A 16,522-nucleotide genomic window follows, 5' to 3' on the forward strand; every position below is an offset into this window, starting at 1 on the left:
GGGGGACAATAAAAACCAAGGGAAGGAGGAAAAAGTAAGGGAGGGAGGTGATGATGAGTTGTCTTTCTTACAAGGTCCTCCGAGGCACGTGCCTGCGCTTTCCTGAACAGCTCGAGGTCGTAGTCACTGGTGATGTTCTCCAGCAGCGGCTCCCTGCTAGCTCTGTGGCTCTGACGGTGCTCCTGGAAGTCGGGGGGTGGAGAGAGAAACAAAGAAAGTCAAAATATACTGTAGTATGAGAAGGATAGGTGGAGGGGAGAGGACAGAGTATTGTCCGTGGTTGGAATTGTTTTGATGTGGTCTATACCTACTCTATCTGTAAAGTGTCCTGAGATTACTTCTGACACTATAAATACAACTGAATTAAAAAATGAACGAGTACATTTACTTAAGTACTGTACTTAAGTACAAATTTGAGGTAGTTGCCCCTAACTTGAGCATTTTCTTTTCATGTCACTTTCTTCTTCTACGCCACTACATTACAGAGAAAAATATTGTACGTTTAACTCCACTACATTAATCTGACAGCATTAGTACCTATAGTAAAAAAGGAGGTTTTATTTAAAATATAACCACCAATACAATAAACAGGCCTACAAGTCCTGAAATGTTTAGAAAAAACATGCTTGATTGACAACTGTTTTGATCTTTCCAGTTTCTAAAATGTATGCAACCTCATCCCATTAATGCTTGTTACTAACTCGACTTCTTCCCTTTCCCAGAGTCTTGTGCTCTATCGCCCCCTTAGTCTTGTGCTCTCTTGCCCTTCTCCTCTCTCCTCCTATCACTTCCTGCAGGGGGTTCTGGTTCTGGAGCTGTGGAGTCTGGATCTGTGGTTCGAGTCACCTGCTGCCTCCATGTTCCTGTTCGACACCTTCTTCTACAATTCTCCATGTCTCTCTCTGTCTCTTCTCTGTCTGTCTGTCTGTCTGTCTCTCTCTCTTCCCCCCCCCCCAACTGGTCGAGGCAGATGACCGCCCACCCTGACCCATGGTTCTGCTCGAGGTTTCTGCCTCTTAAAAGGAAGTTTTTCCTTGCCTCTGTTGCCTAGTGCTTGGTCTTGGTGGGAATTGTTGGACTTTTGTAAATAACATCAAAGAGTACGGTCTAGACCTGCTCTTTTATGAAAAGCGCAATGAGAAAACTGTTGTTGTGATTTAGCGCTATATAAATAAAATTGAATTGAATTGAATAAGATGTGAGGAGGTTTCTGCATTGAGTACTTTTACTTTGAATACTTTGTCCATTTTCTTGACGATCCTTTTACTTGAGTGACATTTTCAATGCAGGACCTTTACTAGAGTATTTTTACAGCTTGGTATTAGTACTTTTACTACAGTAAAGGATTAATTTCTCACCCACTTACCATGTGCTTCTCCTTCTGCTCCTTATTAAGGCTAGAATTCCTCTTCCTCCTCAGCTCCGTCACCTTCTCCTTGTAGCGCAGCTGACGCTCTGTCGGGGCCTAGAACCACACAAACACAAACGCACTTAAACAGAGAAGATTATTTCACTTGCATGACCCCTTTACATTATAAGGAGTGATTGGTCAGAATATATAAAGAGAAAATGTTTTGCTGAGTTATATCAATTTCCATGAAAGTGCTCATATTATGCTTTTTTGGCTTTTTCCTGTTCCTTTATAGTGTTATATATCTTTTTGTGCACATTATAGGTTTACAAAGTGAAAGCCCAAAGTCCAGCCCAAAGGGACTTACGGTCTCCAACAGAAAACACTGTTCACCAACTGCTTCAAACAGCTCTATTCTAGTTCACCCTTTACTTCAGTGACGAATGTGCATCACTTTGTAACACACCTTACACTGCTCACCTAGCTGCTAGCATGGCACCCCCATATACTCAGCAACTAACTAGCTAGCAGTACTTACTGCGCATGTGTGACTCAAAACAAAGATGGTACAGAAGTAAGATACCTCACTCTGATCTAAAACAGAGAGGTCAACACACAGGGTGAAAAGAGGAGCTGCAGGAATGTGCACTACAACAAATATGTGGTGTTTTTTGAAAATGTAACCACATAAACGTATTCTGATACAACCTCTAAATACAATTATGAACCAGAAAATGAGCATTATATGAGCACTTTAATACAAGTATAGATATTTTATCACTGCTTAACTAACGAGCTAGATAAAGTAAGCGTAACAACAGTGGACAGCGAGGGTCAATTAAATTGTGATGCAATTATTGACAGTACAATGGCAATACATTGCATGCCTTCACCAGTGTGCAGAGTCAAAGCAAAACAAAATGTGGCCAATCAAGTAATGTGTTCTAGTTATGAGTTGTAGTGAAGTAGCCCTATTTCAGCATCATAATAATGGCGACTTCATTTATTTTATTCGGCAATGTAGATCTTTCCTTGCATTTGGTGTGCGCTAACTTTGGACCCTGAAAGTAAGTCCCCTACCTTTAACACTTATACTGGCGTCCCACAGGAAGCTATACTCGGGCCACTTTTATGTGTATTTAAATTATTTGCCATTTGCTGAGGATATGGTGATCCATTCTCATGGTTGCACAGACAGCAGCCTGCTTACAAACATACCAACGCAATAAGCCATTTTGCAGTGTGGCTAAACTGATCATCTTATCATTGTCTTAAGTTCAATGTACCAAAATCTGTGAGTGTGCCCTTCACAAAGGCCATGTACCATTCTTGGATAAAATTTATATAGATCATTCTATCCTGCCTATATGAATTTCATAAAATATGTAACTTTATTCTGTTTTAGGGTTCTTTTTTAACCAGGGACAATGGATTCAAATCATCTTTTTAGGCCAAATATGGCTCATTTATAGTCTTTTTTGTTATTGATCAATGAGCACTGTCCCTGTCATATAAACTAAATAAATCAGACCAGGACAAGCCCTTTCACACTCACTGTTCCTCAACCAACAGCAGCTCTTCATCACTTTACCTCTGGCCTTGCTATACTGAGGAAGCACCTCTCTGACCTGAGGTATTACTGCTTTATTATGCTGCAGTGTGTGGGAATTCCTCTTTATTCACATAAACCTTCAGTTCATGATGAAGTGAATCGGACAGGTGAAACTGAAGAAGGGTCACAGCTTTAACTTGGATTGACTTGCTTAGTTCGGTTGATAAAGAGAATACTCTTTCCTGATATTCTGTACCCTCACAGAAAGACAGTATATGTATACAGTATATGTGTGCATGTATCTCAGTTTTAGGTGTAAGCATGTATCACCATGTGTTATACTTGTCCGATTTATTTGCACACGCTGTTTATATATATAAATATACACACACACATGTATGTGTGCTTGTGTGTTACCTGGTTTCTTGTGGAGTGTCTGTTCTCGTCCTGGTGGTGTGACAGCATCCTTTCCTCGGCCTGTTTGTCGCGCGTTGATGCCTTGCCCTAACAAAACATCAACACTGTCTACCACCAACGACTCACAACCACCCCCACAGCGGAAAAATTGCAGCAACCACCTCCGTGTTCCTGGGAGGCTTCGCAGCTTGACAACTTCAATTTGAGTCTGTGAGTTTCCTTCAGTTTTATCCACTGGACACTTGGTCCCATTGTGATGTCTGAGATGTTCCCACAGTGGAAACTTGGTATGACTAATAAGGTATTTCATAAAAGCTACAAAGAAGTAACTGAAGAAAGAATTTGACTTTCTTTTTTACTCCTATGTGCAGATTTTGTTGGAAAAACACAACTAAATACTAAATACTGTAAGATGACAGAAAACACATAAAATGGTCAGAGCTTCCTGTGGGAAATCTTTCTGTTTTTCAAAATAGCATTCGGTGTCATGGTTTAACACTCACTTCTTACCCTGTGTGTACGTGTGTGTGTGTGTACCTTGCATTCATCAGCAGAGAGATTATGGTAGAGAGGACATCCTGATATGGAGAAATGTCTCTCATGCCTCCCTGTTAGATGACCTGAGAGAAAAAAAGAGCAGAATTGGATTGGGGTTTGAACTTGGATCGTGTTTGCAGCTGCTGCTGTGGTCCTGCTCGACACACTGCTACGCCCTGCACTGCTACTATTATTATTGCTAGTCATTGTTCTTCTAATCTAATTGTTACTATAAGTGTTACTGCTATAATCATTATCAATCATATTTCTGTACAGTACATCTGTATCCAGTGTCTCTGTGTCCTAACCGGCAGCAAGAGATGGCCACCCACCAAGAGCCTGGTTTCTGCCTGTTTAAAGGTAATTTTTCCTCGCCACTGGCGCACCAAATGCTTGCTCTTGGGCAGAATTGTTGGGTCATTGTAAATTACAGAGATTGGTCTAGACCTACTCTATCCGTAAAGTGTCCTGACATAATTTCTGTTATGATTTGACACAATAAATAAAATTGAATTGAACTGTATTGAGAAAGGGGGAGGGAGAGTAGTAAAAGAGAGAGGTTTACAAAGAGCTAAGGGCGAGTGCATAGGAGCAGGACATCTGATCCAATGAAATACTGTTTCTGCCCTCACCCAATGAGTTGCATCCAGGTGTGGGACACTTCATGTTGAAGTTGTAGCTCTCGTGGAAGCGCCGTCGTTTGGGTCGGTGGGAAAGGTCATGGGCGGCGGCCTCTTTGAGTGACAGCTCTTTGGCCAATCTCTCGTCCTCCTCTTGTGAAACTACAATATCGTTGCTAGAAGACACAAGGTCGTTGCTGTGACTGGAAACCTCGATGTCTGACTCTGAGGAGGGGGCGTTACCTGTTGGGGTCCGGGGAGGGGTCTCGTCTCGGTCTGCCCCCTGCTTCAGGTCTGCGTGAGACAATAAGGACGGAGGGAATTAGAGGGAAGGATTGCAAGAATGCTGTGTATAAAATGACAACTCTTGCATATGTGTGGTTTTAACTGAATATAGCAAGCCGAAGAGTGCACAAATTTATTATTTTCAAATGACTGATCATCATACAGATAATAAATATGAACCCTGATGATCTAATTTTAAAGGGTTGGTAAAATTATGGGGTAAATAAACTTTTGTTTCATGTTGAATAATGGCTTTCCTGGAGGTTAGCAAATTGTGGACTAATAAACTTCTGTGGGATGGAAAACAGCAGTACAGGATCACTGACAGAAAACAGAAATTGAGGATTAAAAAATGTTTTAAATCCCTTTTCTAACTCTATTGCCACAAATCTATCTTAAGGGAAGTCTCTGTAGACTGCAAATGTGACCACATACAGATGTAGTTGCCAGCAGAGAAATCCAATAGTAAAGAATGATATTACTGCAGCAAGAAGACCATTGCTTGAGCTCACAGAGGCAGGCGAATGGGACATTTTGCAGCCCATTTCCTCTCCTATCCAGTCACATTGGACTATTGTCTAATAGTATTGTCTTGAATAAGATGTCAAGCAATTGTTTTTTTAATTTAACTTGGCAGAGATCGCAAACCTCTACCAATGCTAAACAATTTCTTTAACTTTGTGTTAACCCTAAAACATCTTTTGTTACACACCAACATGCATTTAAAGTGAGTCACTTTCCTGAGTTACCCTGCAGATAGACAAACAAGCAAACAAAGACACAAAGAAGTTCCTATAATAATGATAATAATAATAATAATAATAATAATAATAATACCTTTTATTCATATAGCATAACCCAAGGACACAGAAATTACTGTGACAGGCTGTGGTGAACAGGTGGTGTCTGAGTAGTTTTTTGACTACTCAAACACCACTACCATGTCCTGGGGTCTCATTTATAAAACTTTGCGTAGGTACCTTACTAAAAGTGTACGTACACCCAAGAGACAAAAATGGCTTCTTTCCCTCTGGAAATAGCCGGTTGCCCCCAGAGTGGCGAGGACCTGTATTTGGACCAGGATGGCACGGTTCCGGCATGTTGCCCTCTCTACTGGACCCAATTCGGTACCTACAGTCCCTGACAAAAGTCTTGTCGCTTGTGTACAAATTGACCCGAAGTGCCGCTGAAATATATTTCTAATCAAGATTTATTTACAAGAAATGGCTCATTTTAATCCCAACAGCTTTTGTAATAATGTTTCAGTGCAAAACGAAACTGTCAAAAAGTATTCTAATATTCCCAGCTTGGTAAAGCCCATTGAGTCAATTTTTGCAAAGACATAAGTGTTGTTGCCTTGTCATATGAGCTTCACCTGTGACTAATAATGGATCAATCAGGTCTCAGGTGTGTATAAAAAACAACCCCAGTACACTAGACCTTCACATCAACTGCAACTAGACATCTGCAAACAGGCCTAAGATTCACCCTGAGACTAAAGTTTTGATTATCAAGAGGCTGAAGACCAGATCCACTGCTGATGTGGCAGACACCTTCAATGTGTCTCAGCGTCAAGTACAGAGGATAAAAAAACATTTGAAGACACTGGAGACGTTTTTGACAAGCCCAGGTCAGGCAGACCCCGCAACCAACTGCTCGAGAGGACCGTTTGTTGGCTCGAAAATCCAAGGCCAGCCCATTTTCCACTGCAGCAGAGCTCCACCAGACCTGGTCCCCTGAAGTCCCTGTGTCAACCTGAACAGTTTGTCGGATTCTGTCTTGAAATGGCGTCCATGGTTGAATCAGTGCCCAGAAGCCAGCACTAAACAAAAGACAATTGAAAAACTGTGTGGCATTTGCCAAGGCCCACAGCCTGCTAAAAGGATGGACGATGGAGAAGTGGAAGAAAGTGGATTTTTCAGATGAATCTTCTGTTGAATTACACCACAGTTGCCCCAACTATTGCAGGAGACCTACTGGAGCCCGCATGGATCCAAGATTCACCCAGAAAACAGTGAAGTTTGGTGGCGGAAAAATCATGGTCTGGGGTAACATCCAGTATGGGGTGTGCGAGAGATCTGCAGGGTGGAAGGCAACATCAATAGTCTCAAATACCAAGAAATCTTAGCTACCTCTTATATTCCCAACCATAAAAGAGGCCAAATTCTCCAGCAGGATGGTGCTCCATCGCATACTTCCATCTCCACTTCAAAGTTCCTCAAGGCGAAGAAGATTAAGATGCTCCAGGATTGGCCGGCCCAGTCACCAGACATGAACATCATTGAGCATATGTGGGGTAGGATGAAAGAGGAAGCATGGAAGACCAAACCAAAGAATATTGATGAACTCTGGGAGGCATGCAAGACTGCTTTCCTAGCTATTCCTGATGACTTCATCAATACATTGTATGAATCCTTGCCAAACCGCATGGATGCAGTCCTTCAAGCTCATGGAAGTCATACAAGATATTAAATTTGGATCTCACAGCACCGCTATTTAATTTGCTGACATATTTTAGTATCTGTAGTAAATTTGTTCAATTTTTTTTAGGTGACAAAACTTTGTCTTGCCAAAATTTGACCTTTCTGTCTTGTTTAATAATAAACTTTTTTTTAGTGAAACTAATTTATTCAGTGCATTGAACATCATTTGGGAGGTTTTAGCTTTTCATATGAGCTATTTCTTACACCAATTGATTAATTAAAAGTCAGGTTAATAGCAGGTTTTTCTACAAAATAGATAAGCGACTAGACTTTTGTCAGGGACTCTAGATCAAAGAGCACGGCTTCAGGGAATTTAAAGCGGCATATTGACCAGTCATCGTCGTGGTCCCTGAAGTCTCTTTCTCTCCTGTTTCTTCCATTGGCGTAGTCCTCCTGCAGGGCCAGCAGTGCCATCATGCAGCATTATGGACTGGGGTCACAGCAGTATTTACAACAATTTGTTATTGTAGAAAATCACAATATCAACTAGTGGTATCCCTCACCCCAAGATACAATTTAAAGAAGAATGTCTTTACATTGTCACTTTTTTTCATGCAGGTTTGGTCACGAACAGTATTAAAGTTAACAATTGCGTGAGAGCTTAACGACTGTATTTCCAGACTTTGACATTAATGATATATGTACAGTATTAAAAGACATTTTTAGTTATTTACAATGTGTTCTGCCTTTATGTTATGGTAGGGTTTTTAATGCTATCCTGTATTCTGTGCATTCGGGCCATCTCATCCTCCTGCGCTTGGTAGCGGACTCTGTGTATAATAATAAATATTAAGAACAAATTTTCATTTAAGATTTGAGTTGGATTTTACAAGGTCACTCAGGTCAAGTGTAAATAACACTGCTGGATTTAATCTTCATGATAAAGTGGATGATATGGAGTCAAGAAATGTGCATGAGACATCAATACTTGAAAATGTTCAGAGTAATCATTATTCCCACATGTACTTTCTGCAGTCTGACATTAGTTCACCACCTCACCATCTACATCGTCAATTCCCAATATGTTCAAAGTGTGCGTACGCGTGGGTCAGAGTTTGCATGGAGGACCGCACATTCTCCCGTCAAGATTATTTTTTATAATTTTATAAATCACAACATTTGCGTGGGAAGTTGCGTATGCACATTTTAAGCCCCGTTTTGTGTGTACGCCACGTTTATAAATGAGACCCCAGGGATGTAGCATTTCAGATATCTGCATGGAGAGTGTTCCAGAGGGATGGCGCTGCAACACTAAAAGCTCTTTTTCAAAAAGGTACTGAGTCTGGTGTGGGGAATGGAGAGCAGGCCCGCGTCTGAGGACCGCAAGGGTTTCAGAGTGGGGTGTATGGATGGATGAGGTCAGAGAGGTAGTGTGAAGCCAAGACATGTGGGATTTTGTCGGCGACAAATCCCTCTATGACAACCTATGACAAACTCAGTTATTTTGTTAAATATTGTGATCACAATGATCAGGGTTGTTGGTCTTGACAATTCATCAATTACTTCATTTTTCGACAAGGATAACTACATTGTTAAATTTTGATGTTTGTGCCAGACCAGTGAGCACTCAGATCGCATGAAAAATGGCAACTATCTGTGGCTGAAACTAGGGCTAGGCAATATGGAGAACATCCCAATATCTTCGACCAAATACTTTGATCTCGATATTGTGGAGATTTTGTATGGTTGACTATTGGTGCTTTAACAACATATTTAGTGTTTTGACATAGATTATCAATAACATGGATAACATTACTAAGTGGGTAAAGGAAAATAATAAAACAGCTAGAAAGTTTAGAATATTACACCACTTTACTGTGATGCAGCCTTTAAAACAAGGACACAACATGACTCAATGTTTAGGCACTAAATTATACAACTGAACATCCATACAATGTACAGTACGTGCAGATATATCTGCTTTAATGGATACAGATCCCCCCCCTCCTGCAGTGTCTAAAGTTAGACAACAGATCCTGGTCTCTGTAAGGTAATTCTTAATTTGTCCCTGTGTCAAAACACAAGTCCAGGATATGCACAGAAACCTATTTGTCTTCTTTATAATCAGGAACACACTGTGATCACAGACAGGGCTCGTGACATTAGCAGAATGGCACAGCAATGAATGATTGAAACACGTAGATAGACACCCTTCCTCTTCCTTCTCCTCCTTCTCAGCCTCTACCCTCACGTCATTCTTTTTTTTCCCTCTGCCCTTCTATTAGATTAACATGTCATATTTCAAAGCCTTCAGCAGTTTCAGCCTAAAAACATTGTGCAAGCCTTTAAACTTATTCTTTTGTGAGTTTTCATTTTTCATGTTCAGAGTCACTATTCTTTCAATCTATTGACCTTGTTTTATAGGTTAGGAACCTACTAAATGGAATATGATGTGTGTTGGGGTAAACGATTTGAAACATTGAAATGCAAGTTTTGAATGGGCAAATCTTTATTTTGAAAATATGTGAATGGACATTTGCACTCATATTTCAGATTCATCTTTCAGAACTGAGTTTAGTTTCTGTCTGTGTTGCTGCAGCTCTAGTCTGAAACTCTAAAACTCCTACTAAAAAAGCAGGCATCCGAAGGCATCTTTACAACCCACCAGGGATGTGCGCATTTGGAGGGGCTATTGCTCTTTTTGGTTACTATTCACAGGACATTTGTCATGATCTCCATAACTTTAAAAACCCGTGTTAAGGTAGTAGGGCTTGGCTTTCCCTCTTTCATTTGTGGTGCTTTGTGTGTGAAAATATAAACAAAGTCACATGACTGCGGGCTTATTATTGTATTAATGCAGCCACAACAGCCAAACTATTAAAAAAGAAAGAAAGGTTTTTTTAGGCTTTTTCACAAGTGGGGCAGCTAAGCCAATCAATAGCCCGTACCGGTGCACGTCCCTGCAACCCACTTTAGACAAAACCACCAGTGGCAGCACTGGGTTTAACCTGTGTAACGGCAGCAACAGAAAGTTTACCGATCAAGTGTTGGGGTAGTCGGGGTGGTCCAGAATCAGACTCTCGACGCTGGGTCTTGCGCTGGATGAATTTGAGTAGCTGCAGCTTTAAAACATTGTGTTTCAATCTTTCAAAACTTTTTTCTTGTAAAGCTCGTAATAGTATAATATGACATTTTAGAAGTATATATTGTGTCTAGTTATTATTCAGTTTGATTTAACTGACAGATGAAACATGGTCACTGATAGGGAATAGCTGGGGGAAAAATGTGTATGCATGTGTGTGTAAATGGGTATATGTATGCATGTCTGTAAATATATACAAATATAAATAAGTAAAGAATTTAATTGTTTTGTATTTAACTGAAGTACAAACAAAAGGGTAGGACCAAACAAGTTCTTCCTACTCCTTTTTGAACATGGAAATCCTTATGAATCATTTACAATAATTTTAAAAAACATGTTTCCTGAGGATTTTTGTTGTTGTTGGTTTTCTTGCATACTTTCTGTACTGAAATGTAGTACATTATTTATTTTTGAACATGTTCTAAATAAAACTAAACATTATAATCATGTCATACCCTTCATCTACTCATGGTTCTTTCCTTTTACCTTCTTCCTCTCCCTCCTTCCCTCTATCTCCTGACTGTTCTCTTTCCTTTTCTCCTGTCTTCTTCTAAAACATACAGTACACAGTGCTGCTCTCACCATTAGCCTCGGTCTCTGAGCCAGACGACCTGCTCTGACGCAGTGGGTATTTTTTGGCTGTGGTGTTTGTCGCCCCCTGCTGGCTGCGTGTGATCCTGCGCCCAGAGGAGAAGACGGACGCAGGCACCGCTGCTGCTGTGGCCGACTCAGCTGACGAATCCAGGCCTTCGTCAGGACCAGGGGCTGCAGGAGAACTGCTCCGTACTGAGCTGCCGTTATCTAGAGGTTAAGAGAGGAGAGCAGAGGTTTTCAAAGTCCCTTTATTGGACCATTTTCAGATCACATTAAATCTTTTTTTTTTAAAGCACAGGATACTATGCAATTTTTAGACAAGACTTTTATGCAATATATCTGACCTTTGTTTGCAATTTACCACACTACATTGTCAAATTTAAAACATTTATTAACAACATAAATTATGTTACAATAACGTATAGCCAATTAGACATAACAATAAAAAAACTGCAGTCTTCATCACATAAGCTGACATTCAAGTTCACAAATAAACAAACATTAAAACAGGTTCTAGCACGCTAATTAAATGCCTAAAACCGGAGTTTTCCAAAAAGGTTGCATGTCTGCTGCTATGAACACTCCTAAGGCTCTTGTAATTGCATTTGCACGAGTTGAGTTACTTAGAAGTTTAATTCCAAATGAAGACAGAAGAGTAGTTTGTGTTGTTGTTGGTAGATACATCCGTTTTTGTTGCCTGTGGAGATGTGCTGCCATGTTAGTCGTGCTGCCAGTGGAATAATATGGAACACGTACATAGCAGAGCTTGCAAACTTTGACTTTTGACGACGCAAACGTTGTCAACATAACTTACTGGATAGCCAAAATATTTATATATACACATCATATTTCCCTGCACTACACATTAAAAACACAGCACAGAGTTGTTTCCTCTCTCCTCCTCTGGATGGAAACAAACTGTTGTTATTTTGTGGTTCTATTCTACATGAATTTACGAGATCTCATGGGTCCTCGAGACTTCAGCTGTCAGTCGTGGCTGTAGCTGTTCCTCAACAAATCTGGTGGATGTTGACGGACGGCGAAGCACGGAGCCAATCCGCATCCATTCCGCATCCTGTGGAATTTGGTGGTCAGAGGATATGACTCACAGCACTCGTGTGTTTTTCCGCTTGGCAGAAGGTGAAATGGGAGAGTGTAAGGCGACGTGGGTGGGTGGGTACAGTCCTGCAGGTCTGCTCGTGTTCATCGTGTGCGTTCATCATTCCTAGTTTAATAACTCTGGATTCAGCTGCAATGTTTAAATGTTTAAATGTGACGTTTAAACCTTTAAGTGTTCGGGCTGGTAAGTTGATGTAGGCCTACCCCCAAAACATTATCTGGTGATAAATATAGAAGTGTCTTTCATCATGCAAAGTCTCTGGGAAACGTTTCTCTGGGTCAGAGGGCTGCAGTTCCACCACTGACCACTTAAGTCCATGCTTGCATTACAACATGCTGCTGTTCCTGGGGGATTGTGTGGCTGCTTGACTAGCCAACCAGACGTGACATGGGGGCGTGGCAGTATCGACGATTTTATTTTTCAATTCAATATTTAAGATTGTGAATTAATTTCGATCAAAAACAGACCAAATATCAGATCTGCACATGACCTCACACCCACAGAAAAATCATGTTGTACATACATCACGTGAGAAAACAGTCTGGTGAAAAGAGCTTTGTGAGTTGTAAGAGGAAAAAAAGGGAAGACAAGAGAAGAGGAGAGAGAAAGAGATTGGAAGCGAGACAGAGAGAGGGGAAGAGAAGTAAAGAAACTACAATTTAAAAAATGACATTTCCTAGTCCTGGCCTCTAACTTGTGAGGATTTGCTGCCACTCTTTTGTCTGATGTTATCGTCAAATGAGTATCTTTAGTTTTTAGATGATTAGTAGCAGAATAAGTGATAATAAAATTAATCATTTCTACTATGATTGTCTACATGAAAACTTGTCCTGCAAAAACCTTTGTTTACAATCTGCTGAACAGACGCATTAAGTTTTCCAAATTCTTGATTGATTTCTCAAACCTAAGCTGTCTGTAACAGAGCAACTCCAAGCAGAAATGGGAAAGAAGGTAGAATTAATTGTTGCAAATGGCCTCAACGTTTATGAAGAGACTAATCCCACCAGAGAAAAGAAGACTGAACCTCTGACGCCACTTCTTTTTAGAGAAAACTAGCCTCTGTGCTTTTTCTAAAGCTTCTATGGGGACTAGGAGAGCAAACACAACTTCTCTCAGTAACAAAAAAACAGAGGAAAAAGAATCAACTTTTCTTTCTCTAGTGTAATCCCCACTGGCAGCCACAACAGAAAGAGGTCACACAGGGGGTGGGAGTAGAGTTTGTGTGTCTGTGGTGGGGGGAGGTCTGTCTGAACCCATTCATGCTTTAAGGCTGCCCATATATAGATATATCCTGCTGCTGAACTGAGGGGGGGTTGAGGTCTCTCTGTGGTCCCCGAATTAAAGCGTCCTTCCTCATTCAAATGGAGCAGTTAAATTAATTTATACTAGCTAGCTTGATAATAAATAGGCATGAATTAATATGCAGGAAAAGAGAAACATTACCACTAAAATGTGTGTTTTAAGAGCAGAAAACAAAACGGTGGCCAGTAAATTGGTTCAAGAAAATGGTAGTTCTAACTTAAGATTTCTAAGATAGGAGGTAAAAGAGGCTAGGAAAGGTCTACCTTAAATTCTGAAATACACTGGTGTCATGGTCAAATCAACCGGTGTTATTACCAGGTTTTTCCTAAGATATGTGATCCCTTAAACCAATAAAAAGGTTAATACAACCACACTTCATGGGTATCACTTTGAAATTAAAATTGTGTAGGTAAAATATAACACTATAAATGTATAAACTACCAAACTATAAGAACTATTTTGGGAGACTAAATCGTTAGCATGTAGGCCACTGATGCTAGCCTAGATCCGCAAAAGGCCATTTAGCTATGTATTCTTTTCAATGCTATTAACGTCCCTCATATTGTTTCTTATTTCACGATTTCTCATCCCGAACTTTCTATTGCTCTTGCCTGTGTGTGATATAATTGATTTATTTGATTATATGTTGTTCCTATAACGGAGTATTTTTCAAAAAAAACTTTAAATGTTTACCTTGTGAGCTCCGGCTGAGGCGCAGTGAAGCTCGAGTCAGGCGCGTGCTGCTGCGCCTGTGCGCGCTCTCGGAAGCTTCGACGTGCTCGAGGTCGGCGGAAAAATCCGAGTCCTCTGTCCCGTCCGAGCTGCTGCCGGCGGTCCTCTGAAAACAACATCAATCAGCAAACTGCGTGATTAAACAGAGAGTCCGGACTGTCACCAAAACAGTATCAAGTGAAGAGTTATAGAAATTCTGTGGGACTGATGTAAGTACAGCTTCGTGTTTTTCTTTAGTTTTTTACCAGTGGATAATTCAGCAAAGATCCCATACTGGGGGAGGAGCGTCACCATCTCCACATCCTTTCCAGCTCTGCACCCCCTCACCCCCTCTTGCCACAATGGACTTGTCAATATATACTCAAAACAAACCTAATCGGCATCGACAAGGGCACACCCCTAATAACGCCGATTGAATCTATTGTACCAACCAAATGCACCTTCCGTGTGAGTATCCAGTTTGTAGTCCAATAAGTCGACTAATTGTTCATTACAATGAGAGCCCACAACACTCAATAAATAAATTAAACTAATAAAAAAAGTCCCATTTCAGGCTGCCTAGCTGCCTGCCACACGGAATGAATGGGGGTGATGCTGATGATAACGGAGGCGTAGAAGCGAGGGGTCACCCCACTGGGGAGGGGGTGGGGCAAGGGGACTCGAGTGGTAGCCAACATGTCATCGAACAAAAAACACAAGCTTATTACGGGGGCCCCTCCAACATCCTCTAAAATATTATCCAAAATGTGACATTATAGGGCTACCTAAAATTGCACAATAATTGGCGAGAGAATTATGTCTTCTATTTCTCTGTATTTCATTCATTGCACTTCATATTTAGTTCTACATTTGACACGTTTAACAAGGCAAACCAAGAAAAACCTAGAAGAATATAACCCTTTACTGATGCCACAGGGGGTAAATTAGGTGTTAGGTTAACACGATAGACAGAAAAACAGAGTAAAGGAAATAAAAATGAGAACTACACCATGAATCAAAATTTCGATTTGAAGCCACATACGGATACAAAATAAGTTCAGTACATGGGTGGGATCGTCAAATTAAGAAAGCATTACACATTACAATACCCTACACTTTACACTGTACGATGCTGTATTAGCAAATGTACAGAATATTGCTGACAACATAGCCATTAGGCTACTTGTCTTTTAATACTAATACAAATGAACTACATTTTAAAGAGTCCCAAAATACAGTAGCAAACAATATGTATGTGAAAAAAAAATATCACTCTACACTACAACATGGACCACAGCGCAAATTTGAAGTTTTATTTATGACAACTTCACTACTTAGCCACTTCATTTACATACAGCCTTACAAAGAGAGGAGGCGGAGTTTGAAAGAGTCAGACCAATGAATGCAACCCTTGTCTAGATTCTGTCCAATCACAGCGTTGTTTTGGTGCGGGCTCTCCGTTCCATCCTAGCACTAGAACAGCCTGTCCCTTTCAGTTAGCTAAAGCTGCCTTTATTGACATTAACGGAGATCAGTACGTCTATGCAGTCCGAAGGGGATATAAATCTGACCAAAATTAGCAAGGCCCAATATTTCAAAGCTCTTCTCACTTTACCCCGAATAAGCGACATTTGATATCACCACATTCGTGCAACTCCGCAACAAACATTAGCTAGCGTAGCTTTTAGCAACACAAAACGACAGTTCAGACTACCAACATTGATATTCAACACACATCTACAACTTATTAACGGCATCTTGTAGGATCGCATTCAGCTCACAGGAGGTCTAACAAATGTCCACAGCAGTTAGCTAGATCTTGGCTAATAGTAGCTATGACGTTATGTTGTTGTTGTGTGTCCAATCTGCAGTCTGCACTAACGGCTGAGTCTGCTGCAAACCCCTGCCTTACCTTTCTCCGGGGCATTTTCAAATGTGTGACGTGTGTCGCTTCTGGCAGGTTATTACTCCTTACTTTGGGGGAAATATATCTCAGGTTATATAAATAGTAAGAACAACAAACCGCCAGCTTTTGAGCCAATTCAACTGAAAGAAGCGCACGAATTTTTCCGCACTTCCTTGTGAGTACAGCGCAAACTCGTTTTTGGGGTCCGTTGGTAAAATCCCTCCGTGTGGAACATGTAGCTGTGGTGGTCCTTCGCATAGACATAATATATGTCTATGGTCCTTCGCTTCAGAACATAATACATCCATTCTTGAGCGGATAATGTTAAGGGGGGTAAATTATATTAACTATTTAAATTAAGAAAGTTAATTAATTATTATAGGTTAGCTACTGAAATATTTACAAACCAAATATTCACAGTAATAACTACGTTAATTAAACTAATTAAGCAGGTTTTATGTAACATAAAGCGGAACCACCTGTTAAAACCCAATTAGGGTATTTTTCACAACATTTTCAATATAGCTAAAATCGCTGTCATAGGTTACTAAAACATGTACAT

General features: G+C 40.5%; 1 protein-coding gene across 1 annotated transcript in view; it reads right to left on the bottom strand.

Moving 5' to 3' along the window:
- The window catches only part of LOC116702608 (histone acetyltransferase KAT7), a 61,650-nt gene extending 45,471 nt beyond the window's left edge, over positions 1–16,179 (bottom strand). The window contains exons 1-8 of the mRNA XM_032536927.1: positions 15,967–16,179; positions 14,037–14,181; positions 10,910–11,128; positions 4,490–4,771; positions 3,858–3,940; positions 3,321–3,407; positions 1,367–1,465; positions 72–182 (exon numbers count right to left, since the gene is read on the bottom strand). Coding sequence (XP_032392818.1) covers positions 72–182; positions 1,367–1,465; positions 3,321–3,407; positions 3,858–3,940; positions 4,490–4,771; positions 10,910–11,128; positions 14,037–14,181; positions 15,967–15,981 — 1,041 coding nt within the window. The 5' untranslated portion in view covers positions 15,982–16,179. The remainder of the gene's footprint in view (positions 1–71; positions 183–1,366; positions 1,466–3,320; positions 3,408–3,857; positions 3,941–4,489; positions 4,772–10,909; positions 11,129–14,036; positions 14,182–15,966) is intronic.
- Between the last annotated feature and the right edge of the window lie 343 nt (positions 16,180–16,522).

The sequence above is a fragment of the Etheostoma spectabile genome, chromosome 15, assembly GCF_008692095.1.
Source record: "Etheostoma spectabile isolate EspeVRDwgs_2016 chromosome 15, UIUC_Espe_1.0, whole genome shotgun sequence".
Classification (NCBI taxonomy): domain Eukaryota; kingdom Metazoa; phylum Chordata; class Actinopteri; order Perciformes; family Percidae; genus Etheostoma; species Etheostoma spectabile.